General features: G+C 35.0%; 1 protein-coding gene across 4 annotated transcripts in view; it reads right to left on the reverse strand.

Annotated features, from left to right (window-relative positions):
* The window catches only part of nkain2 (sodium/potassium transporting ATPase interacting 2), a 1,134,729-nt gene that overhangs the window by 554,502 nt on the left and 556,740 nt on the right, over positions 1-23,487 (reverse strand). For all 4 annotated transcript variants that reach the window (XM_039748406.1, XM_039748405.1, XM_039748404.1 and 1 more), the window contains one exon: positions 18,374-18,454. In XM_039748406.1, the coding sequence (XP_039604340.1) occupies positions 18,374-18,454 (81 nt within the window). The remainder of the gene's footprint in view (positions 1-18,373; positions 18,455-23,487) is intronic.

Consider the following 23,487-nt stretch of genomic DNA (forward strand, 5'->3'; position numbering starts at 1 on the left):
AGGAAGAGCTAAGAGAAAACTGTGAATTTCATAATACATGCCTTCATTAAATTTGTGAAATCCTTTGAAACGAAAAAAAAAAAGAACAAATCAAGAATTACACAGGTGAACACAATCCAAAACACAATCATCCTTACACAAACACAATCAAAACAGACAGCCGAAGAGGGTAAACACGCAAGGGGAAAACCCACTATGACAGTGGTTCTCAACCTGTGGGGCGGGCCCCCCTAGGGGGGCACGAAGTAACAAAAAGGCGGGCTCAAAGATGTGAAAAAAAAGAAAACAAGAATCAAAAATATGAAAAAAACATCTGTTGAAACCAAAACACATTAACTTAAACTACATTCTGATACTAGAACAATAAATATAGAGTTAGATAAATGTCGATAAAAGTTAAGTAGGTATAATAAAATATAATAAAAAAGTTAGGGGGGGCGCAATTAAAACTGTTATGAAAACTCGGGTCGCAAATACTTAAAGGTTGAGAAACGCTGCACTATGACATGCAGAACATTTATGAATGTCTGTGTATTCACCTTGTAATGGACTGACGTCCTGTCCAGGGACTATTACTGCCTTGAGCCCTATGCTTGCTGGAATAGGTCCTAGCCCCTCATGACCATGCTCTGGATAAAGCAGTTTTCAAAAATGAATGATTGGATGGAATCGTGGAGAGTGCATTTTTCTTGGGAACAAATGGAAAAGGAATGGACAGACTGTATTGCTTCAATGGACTTCGGCCTGATGTGCTGTTACAATCTGGATTTATTTTTAAAAGAATTCACAGCTATTTTTGATTGATCTAAATAAGTCCATGATTGATTATATTATCACATTCAAAACAATTGCTGCAAATATACGGTAGGAAGAGTCATCACTAGAAACTTTATTTAGAAAAGGTGTATCCAAAGAATTGAAAGATGAGCTTGCTGATTATGATGTCAGGGACTCACTTGATGAAATGATCAGTCTGGTCTTAAACCTAGGACTTGAAAAACAGGAAAACTAAGAAAAGAATATTAAAACCATTAGTGACTAGATTAATAATGTAAACATAGATCCTAATGGAAGCTGGTAAAACCAGTACCGGTTTTGTGGAAAGAACCTGATAAACCTTGCCTGGCTATTTTAATGTTTAAGCCGGCATCACTATCCTGGCTAATGTTTAAATTCCTTTTTCATGTCCTTTTTTCATTTTTGGTCATTTGATAATTATCATGTAATTTACATATGTTACTTAGTCGCTGTTGTTCTGCGAGTCCCCTGTTTTTTGTGGGTGGTTCCCCAAGAGGCAGGGCAACCTGTCAATGCCTGTTGAGGAACTTGCTGCTTTCATGTGCAGTTGGACAGATGATACATCTGATATAACTTTAGGTTATATGTGGTTGAAGTAGCATAACCAATGGATAGGCTGGAAGAATGTTGAAGTGGAATGCTTAAGCATAAATTGTTTTGGGAGTTGTTTGGAGAAGGTGTGCAATCTTTATTTACAGAATCCTTGCCCGTGCAATAAACAAATAGAAAGGATGCTATTTTGAGATTTGTAAACATATTTGAAACATTTTTTATTTTATTTTAGATATTCAGACACCTTGAAGTCAAATGTGAGATACTTCACACACAAAAGTAACCCATTTTGAGATATTAGAAAATGAATGTGATATCTAAAAATGTGCTTTAAATACATTGTTTACAATTTGAGATATCACAAAATAAAAAGTAGGCCCATTAGAAAGATGTCAAATGCATTTTTCAATATCTGAAATGGCTTTGCAGATATTTCAAAATATCTCCCCATGTATTGAGATATCTTAAATACATTTTATTTATCTTTGAAGAACATCCTGTGAATGAATGTGTAACATCTGAAATGAATTTTAGGATATTTTCAAAAACCAGAGAATTTTGGAACTGATTTTGTGGAACACTTGAATTGTATGTCAGATATGTGAAAATGCACAAAAAATAAATAATATTTTTAAATGTATTTGAGATATCTTAAAATAAATTTAAGATACCCAGAGATACATACATTATCAGATGTCTATAATTGATTTTTAAGATGTTTCTGTCTGACATTGAAGGATATACTTCATTCAAAATTCTCTGACAGTGCTCATTGTGATTTGGCTGAGATACAGCTTACAAATCTAGACACTACTATTAATTTCAATATATACGAGAGGGAGTCAAGCTAAAGCTAGAAAATGGGATTTATTAGAAAATGGAACAAACCTTAACATGTCATTTTTCTATGTAGTCTCCAACCTTCTCAATGCTCTTGTCCCACCTGCCATTAAGTGCCTGGATTTCAGCAGAATAAAAGGTGTTGTCTTGTCCTTGCAACCACCCATGCACGGCTTTCTGCATGTTGTCATACATCTTGAATCAACGACCACCCAGATGTTTTGTATAGGTCCAAAAAGGTGGAAATCACATGGTGCCAAATCTGGCAAATAAGGAGGATGTGGCAATACCTCAAACTTCAGTTTCTCCAGACAAGCCTTAGCATTCTTAACAGTGTTCATTGCCTTACAGCAAAAGAACTCCTTGAAACACTAGTCCCTGCCGCTTGGATCGAATAGCAGGCTTCACATTGGTCTCCAGCAAGTCACAGTAACTTGCACTAGTGACTGTAGTACCCTATGTAATATTTGACAGTAACTCGGGTGGACAAGTGGTTGCAAGGCCAAAACAAAACCTTTTGTTCTGCTGAAATCTAGGTACTTCCAGGCAGGTGGCGCAAGTGCGTTGAGAAGGAGACAACATTGAGAAATGACATTATCAGTTTTGTTAAGGTTCATTCCATTTTCTAATAAATCCCATTTTCTAACTTTGGCAAAATTTGCCATTAAACAAAATTCACCACATTTTTACAGTTTTAGGCAATAATGCTTATCATTTTAGTTTTTATTACTGGTTATCTGATTACCTGTTTACAATTAGGCAACAAAGCCACTTACTATTTGTTTGGAATGAAAAGCTATTATTCATAGCAATATTACACCAATGCTATTTATTTAAGCCCCTTAAAAAGTGAAAATAGAACTAAAACCAAAAACATAATTACCCACCACAATGTTTGTAATTGCTTACTTTTAAATAATGCATTTTCCCTGCATATATACACTCACCTAAAGGATTATTAGGAACACCATACTAATATGGTGTTTGACCCCCTTTCGCCTTCAGAACTGCCTTAATTCTACGTGGCATTGATTCAACAAGGTGCTGAAAGCATTCTTTAGAAATGTTGGCCCATATTGATAGGATAGCATCTTGCAGGTGATGGAGATTTGTGGGATGCACATCCAGGGCACGAAGCTCCCGTTCTACCACATCCCAAAGATGCTCTATTGGGTTGAGATGTGGTGACTGTGGGGGCCATTTTAGTACAGTGAACTCATTGTCATGTTCAAGAAACCAATTTAAAATGATTCGAGCTTTGTGACATGGTGCATTATCCTGCTGAAAGTAGCCATCAGAGGATGGGTACATGGTGGTCATGAAGGGATGGACATGGTCAGAAACAATGCTCAGGTAGCCCGTGGCATTTAAAAGATGCCCAATTTGCACTAAGGGGCCTAAAGTGTGCCAAGAAAACATCCCCCACACCATTACACCACCACCACCAGCCTGCACAGGGGTAACAAGGCATGATGGATCCATGTTCTCATTCTGTTTACGCCAAATTCTGACTCTACCATTTGAATGTCTCAACAGAAATTGAGACTCATCAGACCAGGCAACATTTTTCCAGTCTTCAACTGTCCAATTTTGGTGAGCTTGTGCAAATTGTAGCCTCTTTTTCCTATTTGTAGTGGAGATGAGTGGTACCCAGTGGGGTCTTCTGCTGTTGTAGCCCATCCGCCTCAAGGTTGTGCGTGTTGTGGCTTCACAAATGCTTTGCTGCATACCTCGGTTGTAACGAGTGGTTATTTCAGTCAAAGTTGCTCTTCTATCAGCTTGAATCAGTCGGCCCATTCTCCTATGACCTCTAGCATCAAAAAGGCATCTTCGCCCACAGGACTGCTGCATACTGGATGTTTTTCCCTTTTCTCACCATTCTTTGTAAACCCTAGAAATGGTTGTGCGTGAAAATCCCAGTAACTGAGCAGATTGTGAAATACTCAGACCGGCCCGACTGGCACCAACAACCATGCCACGCTCAGAATTGCTTAAATCACCTTTCTTTCCCATTTTGACATTCAGTTTGGAGTTCAGGAGATTGTCTTGACCAGGACCACACCCCTAAATGCATTGAAGCAACTGCCATGTGATTGGTTGATTAGATAATTGCATTAATGAGAAATTGAACAGGTGTTTCTAATAATCCTTTAGGTGAATGTATTTAGCCTTAAAAAAGTATAATTCTTTGTCCATATACAACTTGTTTTTAAAACCTAAAGATGCATCTGTTTTAAATGTTATTTTTGTGTAATTAATTTCAGTTACTTGTTATGAAATAAACATTTGATTCAATAAATAAAATAGTATAACACCATGCAGGACACAAATCTGCTGTGATAAAACCTGCAGGCTGTTTACTGTCTTCTTGGAGTTTCAGCACAACCAACGCAGCCTATGAACACTCTACCTAGTGTGAGAAAGCTTTTTGAAGATATACCAGATTTTTCCACATTTGAAAATGCTGTGGAAAATGTGGTGAAAGTATTTTAAATTATAATTCTAAAATATATTTGTTCAAGTCATAGCTGATTGCAACATTTAAAAAGTATAATAGGCTCTCTATGTTAATTAATATAAATTAAGGGCAATTTGTTTTAAATATAATTAAAGGCTCTTGAATTGTGGACTACCTAAACAGTGCAGCACACGTCCCTCTGCCCACACCATCATTCCAACTGCAGATCCAGCTAAAGGATTCCTGCAGTTCTCACTCTCAAACAGGTCAGTACCCACTAGAAATGCAGGTAAATGAAATTACAAATGAGAGCAGAAATATCTGGTATTAAACTTTATAGATTCAAACAAAAACAATATTATTTTAAATGTCACTCCAGAAGAGTACTTTCCTGACCTACTTAGGGATCTGTTTCTGGGAAAGCCAGGGTAGAACCAGTGAATGAGAATTGAAGCTGATTTCTAGTAACTATTCTCTTATCATGATGGAAGTTGCTGTGACTTTAATTTGGTTGTTATGCTATATTTGCCAAGCCAACTAATCTTTTTCTTTCTAAAATATAGCCTGCGAGCTTAACAAATAAATGAAATTCAGTATCAAATGCTTTGAACACCTCAGCCTCCAAATTAATCAAAATATTAGAAAGGCTATGACAATATAGTTTAAAATATTTAACTTTATGCAATATATATGTAATATTGTGGCATAAAACATTATAAAATTGTACTGTATATGATGTTGAAACGCAATGAACATTTATCATCTTCTGTTCTTTAGTTGTTAATATAAATTTGTCTGCCTAAAGTGAAAAACTGGTAGACTTGTCCTTAGAATAGGTAAATACTTTAAGAAGTGAAATCTTGCAGATCTCGCTGCCTGATGAAGGTATGCACCTCAGAAAAGCATGGAATAACAAAAAGAATCTCTGCATGTCAATTTTACATTACTCAAGAGCCTTGGTCTCTCCCCTAAAATATGATGTTCATTTAATAGTAGAGAGGTATAGAATGCACTGTTATCTGACAGCATAATGCTTCTCTTATAATGAAGCTGACAAATGTAGAATGCATTGGTTTATAATTAGAGAAATGCTTGAGAAAGTGAGAGTTAATCCTCTGTTTCTTATTGCTTCATGCTGGAAATCTCTAGACACTTCAGAGTGTGCTTGGTAACTGAACATGAAAGAAACTTGAACCACCTGGTCTACATCTTTTGTTTTTGTGTATGATGATCCACAGTTTGGTGCTAAAACAGCAATGTAGTCTGTTTCTCTCCTGATAATATTGGTTGTCTGAGTTAAGAGCTATCTGCTGTGTTTTTACCTCGGATTTTTCCTTTCTGTTGCAATAAACATCAGCACAGTGAACACTACAACATTTTTTTCCTCAATTGTGCCTGTGTCTTCTTTCTGAGTTCAGGAACCTATTGGGAGCTTGGGCATATTATACCAAAAAAACACCAATTTCTATGAATCACTAAATCATTATACTCTAGCCTGAAGGTTTTGTTTATTTTGTTATTCTATCCAGAGTTTTCTCTGCTTTTTGCTTTGGGTACTTTACATCACTGAGCACATTTATTTAGTGCTGGTTTATCCACATATTATACATTTGTTATACGTATGTTTTTTGGGGACAACGGAAGGACTCTGATAATGATAATTCTCTTCTGGACCAGGGGTTGGCACTGTTGCTTAATGTCTTTTCTTCTCCTCCCTCTGCTGAATGGAAGACTGACACTTCCGTCCTGCCTGGATCTAGTATAACCACATCCTACTCCACCTCGCTTCAATCTCATTTTGGACTTCAGTCTGAAAAGTCTTTAACAACATATTGCTCTTTTTTTGTTTTGCTTTTCAGAATATACGGGAATCGCGAAAGTGACATAACCTTTTTTGACTTGTTTGGTGTGTTTTATATATATATATATATATATATATATATATATATATATAGTCATGCATAGGTGTCTCAGGATCATCTTCTAGACTCTGCTAAGGTATGCAATAGTAACCTGGAACGAGAGAGGGAGTGGTTGCTAATGGTGTTGTCTTTTATTGTTCCTAAAGAGCAGAGAAAATGCCCCATGAGGACAACTGAACTCTGCTCACAGTGTTCCACAAGTCCCCACCCTTCAGAATGGGATGCTATAACACCGAGACATTTCAAGAGGTGGACAATTCATTTTAGGGAGAATCCTCCATATGTCAGAACTCCCTCGCTCAGATAAGCCCTTTACAAAGCAGAGAGTATTTGGCTAAGATGGCACCTAAGAAGCCTTTTTCTTGTTGTGTCCCATAGTAACTGTTTTTTGCTCTGTTTTTTAGGCAATTGCAATAAACTGGGTGGCCCATTTGGCACCCCAACTTTTCTTTGGGACTCCAGTTCATCCATCCACCATTAGATATATATATATATATATATATATATATATATATATATATATATATATATATATATATTGTGACGGAAGGCTGGGACCCTTTCCTGGCTTGGGCTCCCCCTTAATGGAAGAGCCAGGGGAGTGAATATGCACAGGGTACAACCTCTCCGGAGGGCTAGATGGCAGATCTCCTGGGTTGCAGTGGTGCCTTGGATTCCCACAGGGCTCCATGGGAGTTGGAGTTCGGCATAGCTCTGTTGAGTTCTGTGGTTGCCATCAGGGGCTACTTCTGGGACAACGGAGCCCTTACCTGGAAGTGCTATCGGAGCATTATAACATGTCACCGGAAGTTCTACCAGGTGCATGATAAAAGGAGGCAAACTGCCCCCCACTCCAGGAGCTAGAGATGGGAGGATGAGGGACCAAGCTGTACAGAATCTGCCCCAATAAGGGCAAAACACGTGCCGTGTACTCTTTGTATTATTTGGTAGATACTGTATAACATACTGTATCTTTGATCTGCTTCTCGCAACTGAGAGGATGTGGCAGATGTTTGCCAACTGGCCAACCAGTCACAAGCATTACCTGGTAGGTAACCACCCAAATAATCAGATTGTGACTAAGACCTAAGAATGTAGCCGGCATGGTGCAACGTCAGAGACAGAGGCTGTTAGGGGATGCAAAGGAGTGTATACTTGACGAGTCCCAATAAGGGTTAAACATGTGTGGTGTACTCTTCATACAGTATTATTTAGGAGATACTGTATAACACATAAATATACCTGTATAATATATATATATATATTAAATCTTAGCTGTAACATTACAAAAGTAAGTCATATTGCATTCTGCATTCTTGCGATTATGGCTGCCTCTGCAAACATAGACCAGGTGAAAAAGGATGGAGCAGGCATGAACATACTTGCTATATTCCTAATGCTCCACTATCAAATGACAAGAGACATTTGTCTATTTTGGTAGTAAGATCATTCAGCTGCATGATATTCACAATTAATTTATTGCTTTGCTTATATAAAACAAACTTAGGAGATAGCATAGCTACTAAGAATTAAAAAATGCTTTATAAATTTCAAGTGATATTTAATCTCACAAATGCAGTCTGGTACTGGTAGACTAGCAAGATGAACTCTTAAATGTGATACCTAACTGCTTCTTTCAGCTTTAAGTGCCACACATGGTGAGTAGTTTAAATGTGTCCTTTCATGAAGTCTTTTTCTATTTAAGTATACTGAACAGATTATGGACAGTTTTTCTAAAAACGTTTATCATTTGAATTAAACAAGTTCTCATAAAATCTGCTGGAATCTAATAAATCACATGATTTGTACAACCAAATTAATGTTTCATTATTTTTTGGGAATACTGTATACAATTGTAAATATGTGAGACAGAGATAGTAGAATTTGCAACTGAAGCCTTACATTATGTTTTATTCTTTCAGCACATTTTAAACAATACAATATTTGCAGAGCTTTAGCTGTACACATATTGACTTAATGGTCTTTTGCAATAGTTAGGTGAGGTGAATAGAGATTGATGAGGTATGTCAGCCTGTTCTCATCATAATTGTTCTAATTGTGGAAATTAACTTGTTATTCCATACTAGCAAACTAATATTTAAATTAATCCATCAGTCTTTATGTATAGTTAATAGAGTCATGAAGCAGTTCACAAATGATTTAGGATCAACATTATTAAAGAAAATTCATTACAATAATAAACTGAGCACAACACGATCAGAAATAAGTACAGAGTTTTGTAGTAAAACATACAGAAAAAGAAATCAAAAATGTCAAAGGTAAAAAATACAGTTGGTGATAAATACAGAAGACATGATGTCAAATTCATTGTTCACTGTAATCATACACTAAAGGGTGAGTATAAATATAAAGAAACTGAGAAACTAGAAACCAAGGGAAGAAAAAAAAGGTTGCATTTAAGATGGCTTTCCTATGCAATTATCCTAAGATTTGTACTTTATGTCTGAAAGGCTTATTAAAAGTCAGGGTACGATTTCAGTGTAGTGATCCAAGACTTTAATTTTGCTAGAAATGAAACGGATCCTTTTTATTTTAATTTCAAGAGAATTTTTTTTTTTATTTATTCAGGAACATCCACAAGACAATACCACAATTGCTTTTACTTACATAAAGCAAATTCGGATACACTCTTTTGCACCTCTTTTATTATTATTTCATTATGAAGACTGCTCTGTGTTATTTGAAATTTGCTATTAGCAATTCAGTGATATTGACAGTGAATGTCTTGATCAGTGAAGAGTGCCCTATTTTTTTTTTTATATTTACTTACATAAAAGAAATTTAGATACATCAAAGTGCTTATTTTAACATTGTTATTGTAGATTAGAAATACCTGAAATTTGCTTCAAGATATTAATTGTTCTTCCTCTGATGACTGCAGATTTAAAGTTCACATCTAGCGACTCTCAAACTCTGTCTGCTTTGCGTTGAACTCTTTACCTCACTGCTGCACTCATTGTATATTTCTAAACTGTAAAACTGCTTAGTAAATGTCTCATTTTTAAGAAAACTTTTAAAAATGTATACTTTAGTACAATTACAGTATTGGTGGCATTTGCTTCAAGGATAACAAAAGTGTGAAGCTGTACAAAATAATCCAAATGTAACATTCTAGGCCATATTTTTAAAATAAATTTCCAACTAAACTGCAACACACTGAGGCATTAAAACTATACTCTGTTTATAAATATAAATTTAATGATGGAAAACTATTTATAGCTTTTGCAACAAACTTGTCAAATTGTTGTTATAGTCTAAGAGACTAAAACTCTTCCATACACAAAGACACATACCTGTATGTATGTATTTTTGTAACCAATTTATCCCTCTCAGGATGCAATGTAACATAATGAGGAAGGATTTCCTAATAACAAGCCAAAAAGCCCCACATTATTATAGATCAGTACTTACTCATCTATTTTGTCCCAAATTAAGTTGTCAGGATACAGCATCTACAGTTTTCAGCATCAAGAAATATGCTAAATTTTATTCATAGGTAACTTGCATCTGCACCCCTTTAGTAAACTCTTCGCAGAGTGGGCATTCAGTTTACTTATTTCTGCCATACATGTAAATAATTCTAATCTAAAACAAAATGTGGAATATAAATTTGACAAAGCATAAATCCTTGTTGTAAGCATTCCATTCGTAGTTCAAATTATTTCTCTAACCACTAACTTTCTGGAGTTTCTCATTTTATTAGAGTTTAAGAATGCAAACTGAGTTAATATTAGTGCTAGTCTGTATTTTTATAATCCTAAAACAGTGTTGGGTAAAGTCGTTCGTGGAGGGCCACAGCAGCTGCAGGTTTTTGTTCCAAGCCACTTGCTTAATAAGAATCATTCATTGCTCAAGTAACATGTCTGCTTCATTCACTCATCAAGATTTTGTTGATATTGCTTATTTTAGTCTTAAACAGCTGTATTCACAGTTTTTGATTGCTCCTTATTAGCAATAAGATGCAAATGACAAAAAGAAACCAGCATTTCTCCATTTAGCTTTTTTCCTTTTCCACCTATGTGTATTTATCATGCACTATTGGGTTTAATTAAATACTTGGAAGGAAAGTGAAGAGAAAAAAGTGAAGGACTGAGAATTGCTCCTCTGTTTTAGATTTCAAGTCATTTGGATGATATCCTTAGAAAGGAAAAAAAAAATCTCAGACCCCCATGACCGTGTGTTAGGATATAGTGGGTTGGATAATGGATGGATGGATGGATGGAAAAAAAAAATCTAGCATATGAGAATGACCTGACGTAGCAGAGTTAAAGCACTAACAAGCCTTGAAATTAAAATATTGGCAAAGATAGTTTTCTAATTAAGCAACTGGGTTGGAACACAAATTCGCAACAACTGCAGTCCTCCAGGACCCCTATAAACATAAAAGAAAAAAAAAACTACTAGTATATTGGATATACTAAAACAAAAACTCCTCTGCCATTGTCAAAAAAAAAAAATTTTTTCTCTCTCTTTCTAAACCATCATTCCAACATCAAACCCTAGTTTTTTCTGAAACATTTTGACTGAGCATTGTACAATGTTTGACCTCCTTAGTATTCTAATAATATGATAGCAAAGAGCAAGCAAAAGTTCACAATATACAGGAGGATTTATAAAAAAAAAAAAAAAGCAAAACAAGCAGTACTGATTTTAATAATTATTAAAGAAATAAATCACTCTCCCTGCCAGTCTCATGTTTATTGAGCAGCAGGCAATCATGGTGTGGCCTGCCAAACTGTTGGCAGTGCTTGATCATGGAGCAGACTGGTCACCAGCTTTTGAAAGTGGGCGATTATGGAATGTGTTGCCTGCAGGTTCATGACACTTGTAGGCTCTTGGAAGATGTGGATCATTGAATTCTGAAAAGTCGTTTAAATAGTCCAACAGCTCACTTTTCATTATATTTATATGAAATAACGTCAAAATAAACATGCAGGACATAAAACACAAATACATATGTTTGTCATATGACTTATGCAAATACTCCTTATCACCCATTAGACACTGCTAACAGATGTAGGATTATAGGCAAAATATTGAGCATCCTTAATCAGAGTATGCTTCAATTCATCTCTATGTGAAAACAGTTATATTTCTACACCATACAAATGAAATACTACTTGCTGATTTCAAGAGAAAGAAAAAAAGTGGGGAGATGTGAATATGGAAAGTACAAAACATCAGGCACCCTTCCACTATTACTTTTTCTAAGTTCTTAAAATTTAATTTACTTGTTAGCCATTATGTTAAGCCAGGTAAGGATGGCTCTTTCTTTTTATATTATTATTTCTGTAGCCAGTGTTAGGCCATATTAAAAGTTTTAAACAAACTATGCTGTTGCATTTATTTTGTCTAGCTGTAGCTGCTATATCCCAGATACCTATAAAACCAGTATCCAATATTGTATTCTATGTTTTTTTTTTACATGTAATGAGGTTTGAAATGCAGTAAGTAGAAGCTAGTTGGTTTGACAGGTTCTCTCTCAATGCAGATGTTTTCAAGTAAGCTCTCACAGTTGAAAAGAGAATTCTTGTTTGTTTTAAACGTGCATCAGAAGGAATGTTTGTTGAAGAGGATGGCACAGACGTTCAAAGGGCAGCACTGAACTCGAATTAATTACACAAAGCTAACCCAATATCTGATTCAGAAGTGAATTAACTTGCACAAAGTTCTGACTCTACTTTAATAGTAAAGCCATCTTATAAAACATGGTCATCAAGATGTTTCGGGTCCCTCAACATTTAGCAATTTTCTAGCTCCATAGTAACTAGACACACAAAATGTCCATATGTATGAAAACTACAAACAAAAAATGATGGCCCACCAACAAATAGAAAAAATATCACAGATGAGGATATCATTTTCATAACCGTAAAAGTATAAAAGAAAATGAAATAAGCACTACTTTTGTAGTCCTGCTATTGTTAACTTGGTCCTATAGAGTCAGTTGTGCTAAGTAATCTTTTGTGCTCTTGACCATAAGTGTTTTGTTAAATCATTTTTGCAGGCCAGTTATAATGCTATTAGGGTTATTTTCCACTTGTCAGTTCCCCTGTCATTACCTTGAAACTTATATGACTAAGTGTCTCCAAATATACTTACAGTATATACTATTATTTTTCCAGTTGAGTCTTGACAGATATTTCTGATGATTTCTGAAAAATGCAACTGATGCTTGTTAGTCTGAAAATTATAACAGAGAAATTCCTAAAGCTTTTGAACTTCAACAAACTAGATAGATAGATAGATAGATAGGTAGATAGATACTTTATTAATCCCAAGGGGAAATTCACATAATCCAGCAGCAGTATACTGATACAAAGAAACAATATTAAATTAAATAGTAATAAAATGAAAAAAATTAAAATAAAATTAATGTTAGCATTTACTCCCCCGGGTGGAATTGAAGAGTTGCATAGTGTGGGGGAGGAACGATCTCCTCAGTCTGTCAGTGGAGCAGGACAGTGACAAAAGTCTGTTACTGAAGCTACTCCTCTGCCTGGAGATGACACTGTTCAGTGGATGCAGTGGATTATTCATGATTGACAGGAGTTTGCTTAGTGCCCGTCGCTCTACCTACAAACTACAGCAAGAGACATTATTCTGAAATGGAAAATTAGATTAAGAGTATCTATACCAATCAAAATTACCTCAGGTATAAAAACATCCCAAAAGATATAGTGCTATGACCAAGGTATCTACGGCCACTGTAGAGTTGAATTAAAAATGGTGTTCATAACTCCTCTTTTTAAAAAAAAAAATATTTCATGATGTAGGACTAATTCAAAGACTATTGTTCGCAAAGAAAAATGTTCATGATTGCTTGATATTTTCCTACAAGCACCTGGATAATTCTGAAGACAATGTATGTCTGGTAAAAACAAAACTTAGTAAAGTAGCTCTAAAGCATGGTGGTTGCAGAGTCATGTAATGGTCTTTTGGGATTTGTTCAAATTTAGTTTTTCATTGGAAAAAAATGCAAATACATTTTTAGCAAAAAAATCAGAAAGATGCTGGTCATCTGTCGAACAGCTACAGTTTAAGAGCACCTGGACAATGAAGACAATGACTCCAAAATGTAACAGCAAAACTGATAAATAAGAATATTGTAAAAACAAAGGCCACATCAGAATTCAGATCTGTACCCATATGAATGTGTCACAATTATTTTGTGATAGAAAACCCTTGGATGCTGCTGAGCCAAAGCAGTTCTTCATTGAAGAATGCTCCCTTAAGATATAGGGTACAAGGCCGAAACCAAACTAAAATGGTATGCCAGTGGGTTTATGGAAACACTAACTGTGCCAGTCTGGAGCTATTATATATACAGTGGAACCTCTAGATACGAACACCTCTTTATACGAGAAATTCAAGATAAGAGGAAAATATGAGCGAAAAATTTGGATCTAAATACGAGCATTGGCTCGCGTAACGAGCCACGAGCCAGCCTGTGGTTATGCGTGACGCGTTTCCCGAAAATCCTTGACTCGGGGATTCACCCAAGCTGACGCTGCCAGCCCGTCAGCTCACTCAGTGTTCCTTGTTCTCTCGTAGCGTGAGGATATACGCATTTGTGCGCTTGTGATTTCATTGTTTCGCTGTAGCAGTTCGAGCAAGATAAGGAGAGAGAGAGGTGCACGCGAGCGAGAGAGATAAGGAGAGAGAGAGAGAGACACGTGCATGAGCGAGCGACATAGATAAGGAGAGAGAGAGGCGCACGCAAGCGAACGAGCGAGAGAGATAAGGAGAGAGAGATGCGCATGAGAGAGAAGAACCATCAGCTCTGTTATGCTCACATGACGCTCAGCAGACAAAGTGTATCCATACTACTTGTATTGCAAGACATCGCTTGTTTTATCAAGTCAAAATAAATTAAAAAATTTAGCTCGTCTTGCAAAACACTCATAAACCAAGTTACTTGCAAACCGAGGTTCAACTTGTATATATTATTTATCAGTGTTATTTATTAGGAAAATTGATTTTTATGTTGATATATTTGGGGGTGCGGAACGGATTAACTTGATTTCCATTATTTTCAATGGGGAAATTTGTTCTAGATACAAGAAATTCGCTATACAAGCAAGTTGCTGGAACGAATTAAACTCGTATCTCGAGGTTCCACTTGTACTTTTATTTATGACCTTGGGATTTCACAAGAAACACAAGTCACCTTACTCCATGCAAATGGTTACATTTTCTTCTTTTTAGAAAACCTTTCTGCATTTGTCAACATTAATTTGTTGGCAGATTTTCATATAAGCAGGGTGAAAGAGAAACTGTTACAGTAGACGTTGTTAAAATTTATGAAATTTGTAAGGTTTATGCTGGACTGATTTACCCACACAGAAACATGGGAAGCACATACAGTGCAGTCTTGCTGGAAAAGCCAAGATGTAATGCATGACAGACAAGTGCAAACCAAGGTTGCAGTGTAGGCCAGGATGAACAGGAAGGACAGAAGCCAAGGTAAAAAGCTAAAAATTAAATATATTTTATTTATGTGCATAATCCAAGAGGCAAGTCACAAATATAGAAGTGGACAAAATTCAAAAAAATAAGTCTTAAAATCAGACAAAGGTAAAAATTAAACAATTTGAACTAATTGCTTAACCTGCCAAAACTCTTAAAGATATACAGTATATATATATATATATATATATATATATATATATATATATATATATATATATAAGTTTATTATAAGTTTCTAAACTTTTTTAGGACCCACTTCCCCCAATGGGATGGCATGCTGAAGCGGAGGACTGCTTCTCTATTATACATATATATAAAACACAAAAGTTTAACAGCCATAAAGTAAATGTTTTTACAAGGCCAAATCACTTAAGCATTTGTAATCTTGTGTAATAAAAATGCTAGCAATCAAAGAGGCCAAGTGTGCAGTACATGACCATTTTTCACAAAAATAATAGGTAAAAAGTGAAAACAAAATTTGTATAAAGGCTTAGTGAATTTACGTAGAATTTGATAACACCATCAAAAGATATATTATCATTTTCAGTTAGTGAAGTTAATTATTTTTTAAATTCCGTTCATGTACAGGTAAATAAAATTCAGATATGCTGAGTATTATTAAAATTAATTCTATGAAAAGTCATTTTTGAAGTGTGTATATAGTACTAAATGTATAGACACATGATTTTTTTCCTTTATTATCATCATCATGAAAACAGTCATTATTTTTCTGTTGTGATCCTAATTAAAATAACAAAAGCTGACTAGAAGTCTTTCATATAAAGGTCTTCACTGAAAACTGTTTTAATAATGTTTGTTTAACTCTATACTACTTCAAATGGAGAGATGGTAATTTGAAAGAGATGAACCAGAAAATGAGAGATTTAAAATACAGCGATGAAAGCCAGAAATCAAACCAAATATTTGGCAAGCCTACAATAGAAAAAAAACTGGAATTTGGAGTCAAAAATATTGCCAAAAATTCATAAACCTGAGAGTATAAATACAAAAAAATAGCAATAAGTCTTCTATCAAAATATCCACAAAATCAGATGACAGCATGGCCACTAATGCCAACCTTCAAATATGTTGCAATAACAATGTCAGATGTTGTGATCTCCTCTGCAAACCAGGAGCTTCAACTTGTCAATGGGATTTGCAAAATGGTGGCACCCATAACAAAACCAAAATCACTTGATAAACAAAGCGAAATAACCTTTTTTTTTACAAGAATGAACTAGTTATTTGGAATCTTCATATTCAGAAAGACTAATAAACATATTAAAATCAGCTCTAAACTTAGGATAAGAAAAATTAAAAACAAAACAGAATCACAACAAACACATGGTGTTAACTGCAGTATTTGCAACATTAACTTTTATTTCATTTGGGTAATGGTTGTAAACATTTTTAATGAAAAAGAAGTATAGTGTGTCTTATAAGAGATTATGGTCTATAGCTAATATTATGAAAAAAACTTTCAAGCTTTTGTTTTCTCAGTTATATCTTGATCATGGCTTTCTGATTTTATTTTTCATTCAATCCTAATAGCATTCAAGTAATGCTGTGTTTCTTTAAAAACCTGTAACATAACTTTCACATCATTTACAGTTCTTTAATATAATAGTGTCAATTTTCAATTAATTGTGAAATAAATATATCAAAATGAAGGCAGTGGTCATTTAACTTAAGACCAGTAGCTAAAAATATATGTATTACTGTATATTTATTTATAGCATTGCTGGAGGGGAACAATGACAACATTTATCACGTGACTGGCAACAAACATAGAGACCATAAACAATATGACTGGCCATGCGAACATTTTCACAAAATGGCAGTGACCAAAAAAAAAAAGATTTTACAGAATACAGCCATTAATACTGATGTAAATATTTTATAAATTAAACAAATGGCACCCACGAACACCAAATCACATATTTAAGACATACATAAGTTGTAGTGTTGATTCATCATGATTTTATGCAGTGACAGCAAAATAAGAAACAGAAACAGCACTTTGTTTTGTTTTTGAGCTTGCTTTGTCCAACTCTTTCTATTTAGATAGATGTGTCCCGCTTCCTGTGGTAATTTAGCTCCTATAGAGCAAACTAAGCACCACAGAACTGATAAATGTAAAATAAAAAGAAAAGGAAGTATAATAAAGACATGGCAACCAAAGATGCACTCAAAGAACAGGTTTCTGAAAAATGCAAATATCAAGTAGATGGCATCATGCCCTCTAATCAAAATAAAAAAATTTACATTATCTGTGTCCTTCTGATAGTGTACTTGACTGTAAAAATTAGCCATTCATGTGCCCTTGTGGTATGTGCAAAGTTATTTAAGAGTCATATAGACTTAGATATATTTATCTAAGATCTTGAATAAATCACACAAAGCAAAGTGCTTTTTAGATCCTGTTTGAATAAAATGTCTTTAAAAAAAGGTTGAAATATATTAATGAGAAATTTTGCATTACTTCTTCTCTGCAGCGTCAATAAGAAATAAGCTTCCTCCAGGCATCTAGTATCTTGTGGAATTTTCTGTAGGAATTAGCCCTTACTGGAAGCTTCTATACAATGCTTAGTATTAAAGTAATTCATAGTGTATGACCTCCCCACAATTGGCAAACTAATGAAAGGTTACAATAAAACATTTCTTTTGTTAAAGACTGACTTGTGCACAAAAACTGATTTTCCTCATAATCAAATTTAAAAATGTACTTTCATATATGCAACATCAAATTAAAAAAAAAACAGTTTAAAGAAAATCATAAAGGAAATCGATAACAAGAAATGTCAGCCGGGTAAACTAGATTAAACAAAAACCACAATGAAACTTGTTTCTATGCCTACAATATATACACATTCTAACTACCCCATCTCTCATTATTCTATAAAACTCTTTTCAAAAAACAAAAAAAAATTGGTGCTTATTATTTTTACAACTAGGATACTAAGGAAGACAAAATACATAGAATATAATATGATGATATGAAAGACATTTATCTCAAATTCTATATCAGCAGATGCTCCTTAACTTAGTACAGTAAAAAAAAAATAATTGGGCTTCTTGTTACAGACAAGCCAGTGGTTTTGAAGACAGCAAATCACGCTTTCATCCATCTATCACTTTACCAACACAAACTGTATATATCTGAACTATTTTCAGCACTGCTGTCTTTTTCTATTGTGAACCAAAAATGTATAGTCCCATTTGTACATAGGCAGGAAAACAAAATTTATATTTCTTTGCATATAATGAGAACAGATCTTTATAACCTCGAAAACAATTGGTGGCAAATTACCTTTGAGATGTCTCCAACCTTCAGGTAGAAGCAGATAACAAACACATTCCATGCAACCCACAGCACCAACCAGATGGCATACTGTTGAGGAAAAGGAAAATAGAATGATTTTCACTGTGTGAAGACTCAAAAAGCAGTTTAAACAGAGAATTTCTTTTCTTTTGAGCCTTGCATACTGAATTCTATAAAACCATAATATATGCAATATTTGTACGTTCGCATGCATTTTTCCAAAACCCTTTATTACAATGGACAGAGAGGAGTGGAACACCAGTCTATTGCTGCACACACACATATCCAAAATGTGCAAATTCCACACAGACTGGGACCAGACCTGAGACTCTGCAGCAGTACAGGATTCATGGTAAGAATAAGTTTTGGGTTGCACACTCATATGCACAGCAATATTCACTCTGAACGGACAACTTAGTATCAGCATTCAGCCAGACTTGCATACCTTTAGGATGTAGTGAACCCGGCATCGAAATTTAGCACTCTGCTAACACTGTGCCACTATAATGCCTTATGCTATAATTATTAGAATTGTAATGCATATTAAACTATGGCTTTTATGGACTTCATAGCTGTAAGCATGTAAACAATATGATCACATAATATTTACTGAAAAAAATGAACTTAGTTGCACATAAAACATACATTTAGGAGATGTACTGTATTTACTGTGTTGACCTTGTTTTCACAATATGATAGTAAATGTCAGAAATTGTAAATGATGCCCTATTTTAGTGCTATATTTTCATTTAAAGAGAGGCAAATGGTGGTCCTTGCACTTGACTTAAGAAATTACTCACAAGACCAAATGACAGATGTCAGGCTTCCGATGACAGTCTAGATAAATTGGATATCCTTGTTTCAAATCACAAAATGAAAGATGTTTCTGATGAGATAAAGGTATAAAAATTCTGACTTATCAATGTGCATGTCATTTCAGTAGGCCTTTAAAACTTTTTATTTCTAATTGGTTTTTAATTTAAATCAGAGTAGTGAAAAACGGTTCTGGTATTTAGAGATGGCGTCAGGATTTTTGCCCCAGTCATTTTCTTAGTTAACAGTCAGCAGCCATACCACTTGCACTTCTGAAAAGGTGATCCACCTGAAACTAAGCATCTTCAGGCCCAACCAGTACTTGAATGAGAGACCATTTAGGAAAAAAGCTTGCGTTGCTGCTGGAATAGCTGTAGGTGAGGCCAGCAGGGGGCACTTATGTGTGACTTATGATGTATGTGGGGATCCCAATGCCTCAGTGCAGTGACTTGGATGCTGTGCTATAAATATGGCACTATCCTTTAGATGAGATGTAAAACTGAAGTGCTGATTCTATGTGGTCATTAAAGATCCCTGATCAGCTTTTGAAAAGAGCAGAGTTTATCCTGATGTCTTGACTAAATTGTCCATCATGGCCTTGTCCATTCTGGTCTCCTAGTCATCCCTTATCTCTGATTGGCTATCTCTCTTACCCTTTCACCACCTAATAGCTGATTAATGGTGAGTGTACTTGCACAATAATGTCTGCTGTCATATCATCCAGATAAGTGCTACACATTGATGGTGGTTGAAGTGGTTCACTTCTCTCTGAGTAAAGTGCTTTTAAGTAGCTAGAAAAGTGCTATATAAATGTAATTAATTATTATTATTATTTTTTCCTGCTAATAGAGATCAATTTGACCAGGCTTTCATTATACCATTCCAAAAATTGGTATTTAACAAATTACTCAATGAAATAAAGAAGACTAAGATCCTTCAGTTTTTAACTCTCTTATTTTTTTTTTTGTCATTGTCTACCTTTTAATTACTCCTCAATGTTAGCTGACTTTTAAGTAAAGAATAAATAAATAGATAAAAACGTGTGAAGACAAGAAATATCTTTACGAATTTCTCAAAGAAATAAAATTAACATTTATAATATTTTTTTTTTATTTCAAGCTAGGAATCATTGAACCTTTGAATAAAAGAAATATAGTTCAAACCATTTCTTTCAAATGAAGAACACAGTTCAAAAAGGAAAATGTACTGCCACTGTAGCAATCTAGGAAACATTTTTGCCTGCTCCAAACCTTAAAATATTTGGTTGTGAAACAAATGATTTAAATGACTACTCAATACAATATGATCATATTTTATCTGTTTCCTTGTGTTGTTTGTAGAGGTGGTAGAGAAAAAATGTTTAATATGGGCTTCAGCATTATTAAAACATCCATGAAAAAAACACAAAATTCACATGTTGGTTGTACAGTATTTGCTTATGAAAACCAAAATACCATGACTTAGGAGACCTTGTGAGCTGTCCTAACTTGCTAGAAACTGCCAGAAGATGGTGTTCAGTCAGAGATTGGTACACACATTCTAGAAAAGGCGTAATGTTTTGGAAACACTGGACCATAATGGACTTGTAAAAAGATATAGAGAGATTGAATAATATTAGTAACAAATGTTCCATCTGCTTGAAGAAGCCATGTGCTGACAGCTGAAACGAAAGTGTTGGTAACATTACATTTTTTGCCCATGGAACAAATGCAGCTATTCAATACCTATGATTTGGGTATGTCACCACCAACCATTTCTTAAATATTGCACCAAATTTCCATACAATGCCAGAGTTAACAGATGGATTTTTACATTTCCCCATCACTCTACGTTAAATAATGTTAAAGCAAGCTGCATTCATGCAAATCGCTTGTTTTCCTGCAGTTGTTGGTGTGACTGATAATGTACACATAAGGAACATTGCCCCAAGTGTGGATCAGCGTGAATCGCAAGTGATATCACAATATCAACAAACAGGTGGCCATGGATGCAAACTGTACTATAATAGCCAGCATTGCACCCAAAAGATAGGTGGGGAAGAAAGAGTGATTAACAGCAAAATGTCACACAAGTATGTTGAGTTGTGCATTCCAGGAATATTCACGTTACACTTTACAAGCCTGGGAAGGTTTAAGAAAGCAAGCAGAGACTCCCAGGCCATTGGATAAATACAACCTCGGCAGAATGTGACAGGAGGATTGCAGAGTTAAGACGCATCATGAGACTCTATAAGATGATCAGAACACTGAAAAAGTGAATGTAACTTTAGAATAGCCATGGCTAGTTTCAGTAACTGTTATTTTACGAGGTATTTCTCAAGGTGCAATAGCAGAAAGGTGACTGTTCTGGGAAGTACGTCTGTGAACAGGCTGTGAATCATTTATTATTAAATAAGCATGCGTGTTGTCTGGATTAATTCTTGTTTGGTGTGTGTGTTTCAGCCTTTTCAACTCGGCGCTCGTTATGAATTCTTGATATTTTTCGCAAAGTAGCCTGGTTCAACTAGTCGCATATACCTTTTATGTTAAAACAATCATGTCCCTTTGATGATGATGATTATTATTATTGTTATTATTGGTGGTTTGTCATGTAGTGGGTGTGGCAATGCGCTGTATCAGCACATGCTCCCAACACTCTCTATCTCTCTCTCTAATTTTATCATCTCTGCAGTAAACCATTAGCATTAATATCTGAAAACTACAAAGCATCATGATGATTTCCATGGAAACTACAAAATGCCATCATCACAAGTGCCAAGTGGGATGCTGTGAAATCCTACTCCTGGCTTGGAGTAGGTGTAGGATTTAGTAGCAATTCATAATTGGTACTTATGTCCTGCTCTGGGGTAGCACACATTCTTATCCTGGTCATAAATTTTAGTGGCAGGATTCGTTCTAAGATGCTTGAAAAATACGGGCACAGATCTCATCCTGGCTACACTCTGCATGAAGTGGCCATAGGGAGGCTTACTACTGTAATGATGATTAATGATGATAATGATTAATGATTAATGATGATGATGGTGATAGATAATCCAGCAGCAGTATACTTATACAAAAAACAATAATAAATTAAAGAGTAATAAAAATGCATGTAAAAGCAGACAATAACTTTGAGTAATGTTAGCGTTTACCCCCCCCCCCCGGTGGAATTGATGAGTCGCATAGTGTAGGGGAGGAATGATCTCCTCAGTCTGTCAGTGGAGCAAGACAGTAACAAAAGTCTGTCACTGAAGCTACTCCACTGCCTGGAGATGACACTGTTCAGGGGATGCAGTGGATTCTTCATGATTGACAGGAGTTTGCTTAGTGCCCGTCACTCTGCCACAGATGTAGCAGATCACAAAGATGTGTAGTAAGATAAAATTGACCTATATAAATTAGTGAAAATGTAAGTGGATGTGCCTGTGATGGACTGTCAGCCTGACTAGAGTTGGTTGGTTCCTGTCTTTCATCACACTAATATAGAAATAAGCAACTGTAAGCTGATTTACAAAAACATTAGTTAAAAAGAAAAATCAACATAACATAAGCCAACATCATTTTCCCGATCCACATCTGTGTTAGTTGTGGCGGTAATTTACTTGTATTGCAGTTACGTTTACCTTTACGATTTGCCTTTTCCAAAAACCTATAAGCCATCCGTATAAATACACTCCCGCATCTTTCTGTTTATAACAGTCTATTTTCTTTGCAGCTAAACCACCTGAAGAAAGTGAAAGCACACGTACATACAAATAATATACCATATATATGTATGACAAATATATATTGTTACACATGTGTGACTAGGAGGACATTGTATGGACCAAGCAACATATATATATATATATATATATATATATATATATATATATATATATATAATCTCAAAAATATAGTATATACTTTAAGTACTTGTGTGAACTGATTAATTTTGCTTTGGTGCTAGACATACTAAGACTTACTACTTTCTCATGGGTCTTGAATGCCTGTATAATAAATTTGTTTTCAATCCTAATTTTTGTAAAAATTTATCTATTTGTATGGAATGATTAAAATAAAATCAATAAAATTTAAAGAATAAAGAATAACTGCTTAAGGCAGCTAAGTGCACAGAAACACAACTTAACCTTGATTGTGTGCCTTTCATTTTCATCATAATGCTGTAAACAACTCCTCCAGGCTACACCAGAATTAAAAGCACCTGGAACATTTAGATCCTGACTCCAGGCTTTTTTGATTAATGTTGTGTTTTTAAGCCATTAGCTATTCTTCACTGCAAGGAATAATTTTCTCAGTATGGGCATG

The sequence above is a fragment of the Polypterus senegalus genome, chromosome 3 (genome assembly GCF_016835505.1).
Source record: "Polypterus senegalus isolate Bchr_013 chromosome 3, ASM1683550v1, whole genome shotgun sequence".
In the NCBI taxonomy this organism is placed as follows: Eukaryota; Metazoa; Chordata; class Cladistia; order Polypteriformes; family Polypteridae; genus Polypterus; species Polypterus senegalus.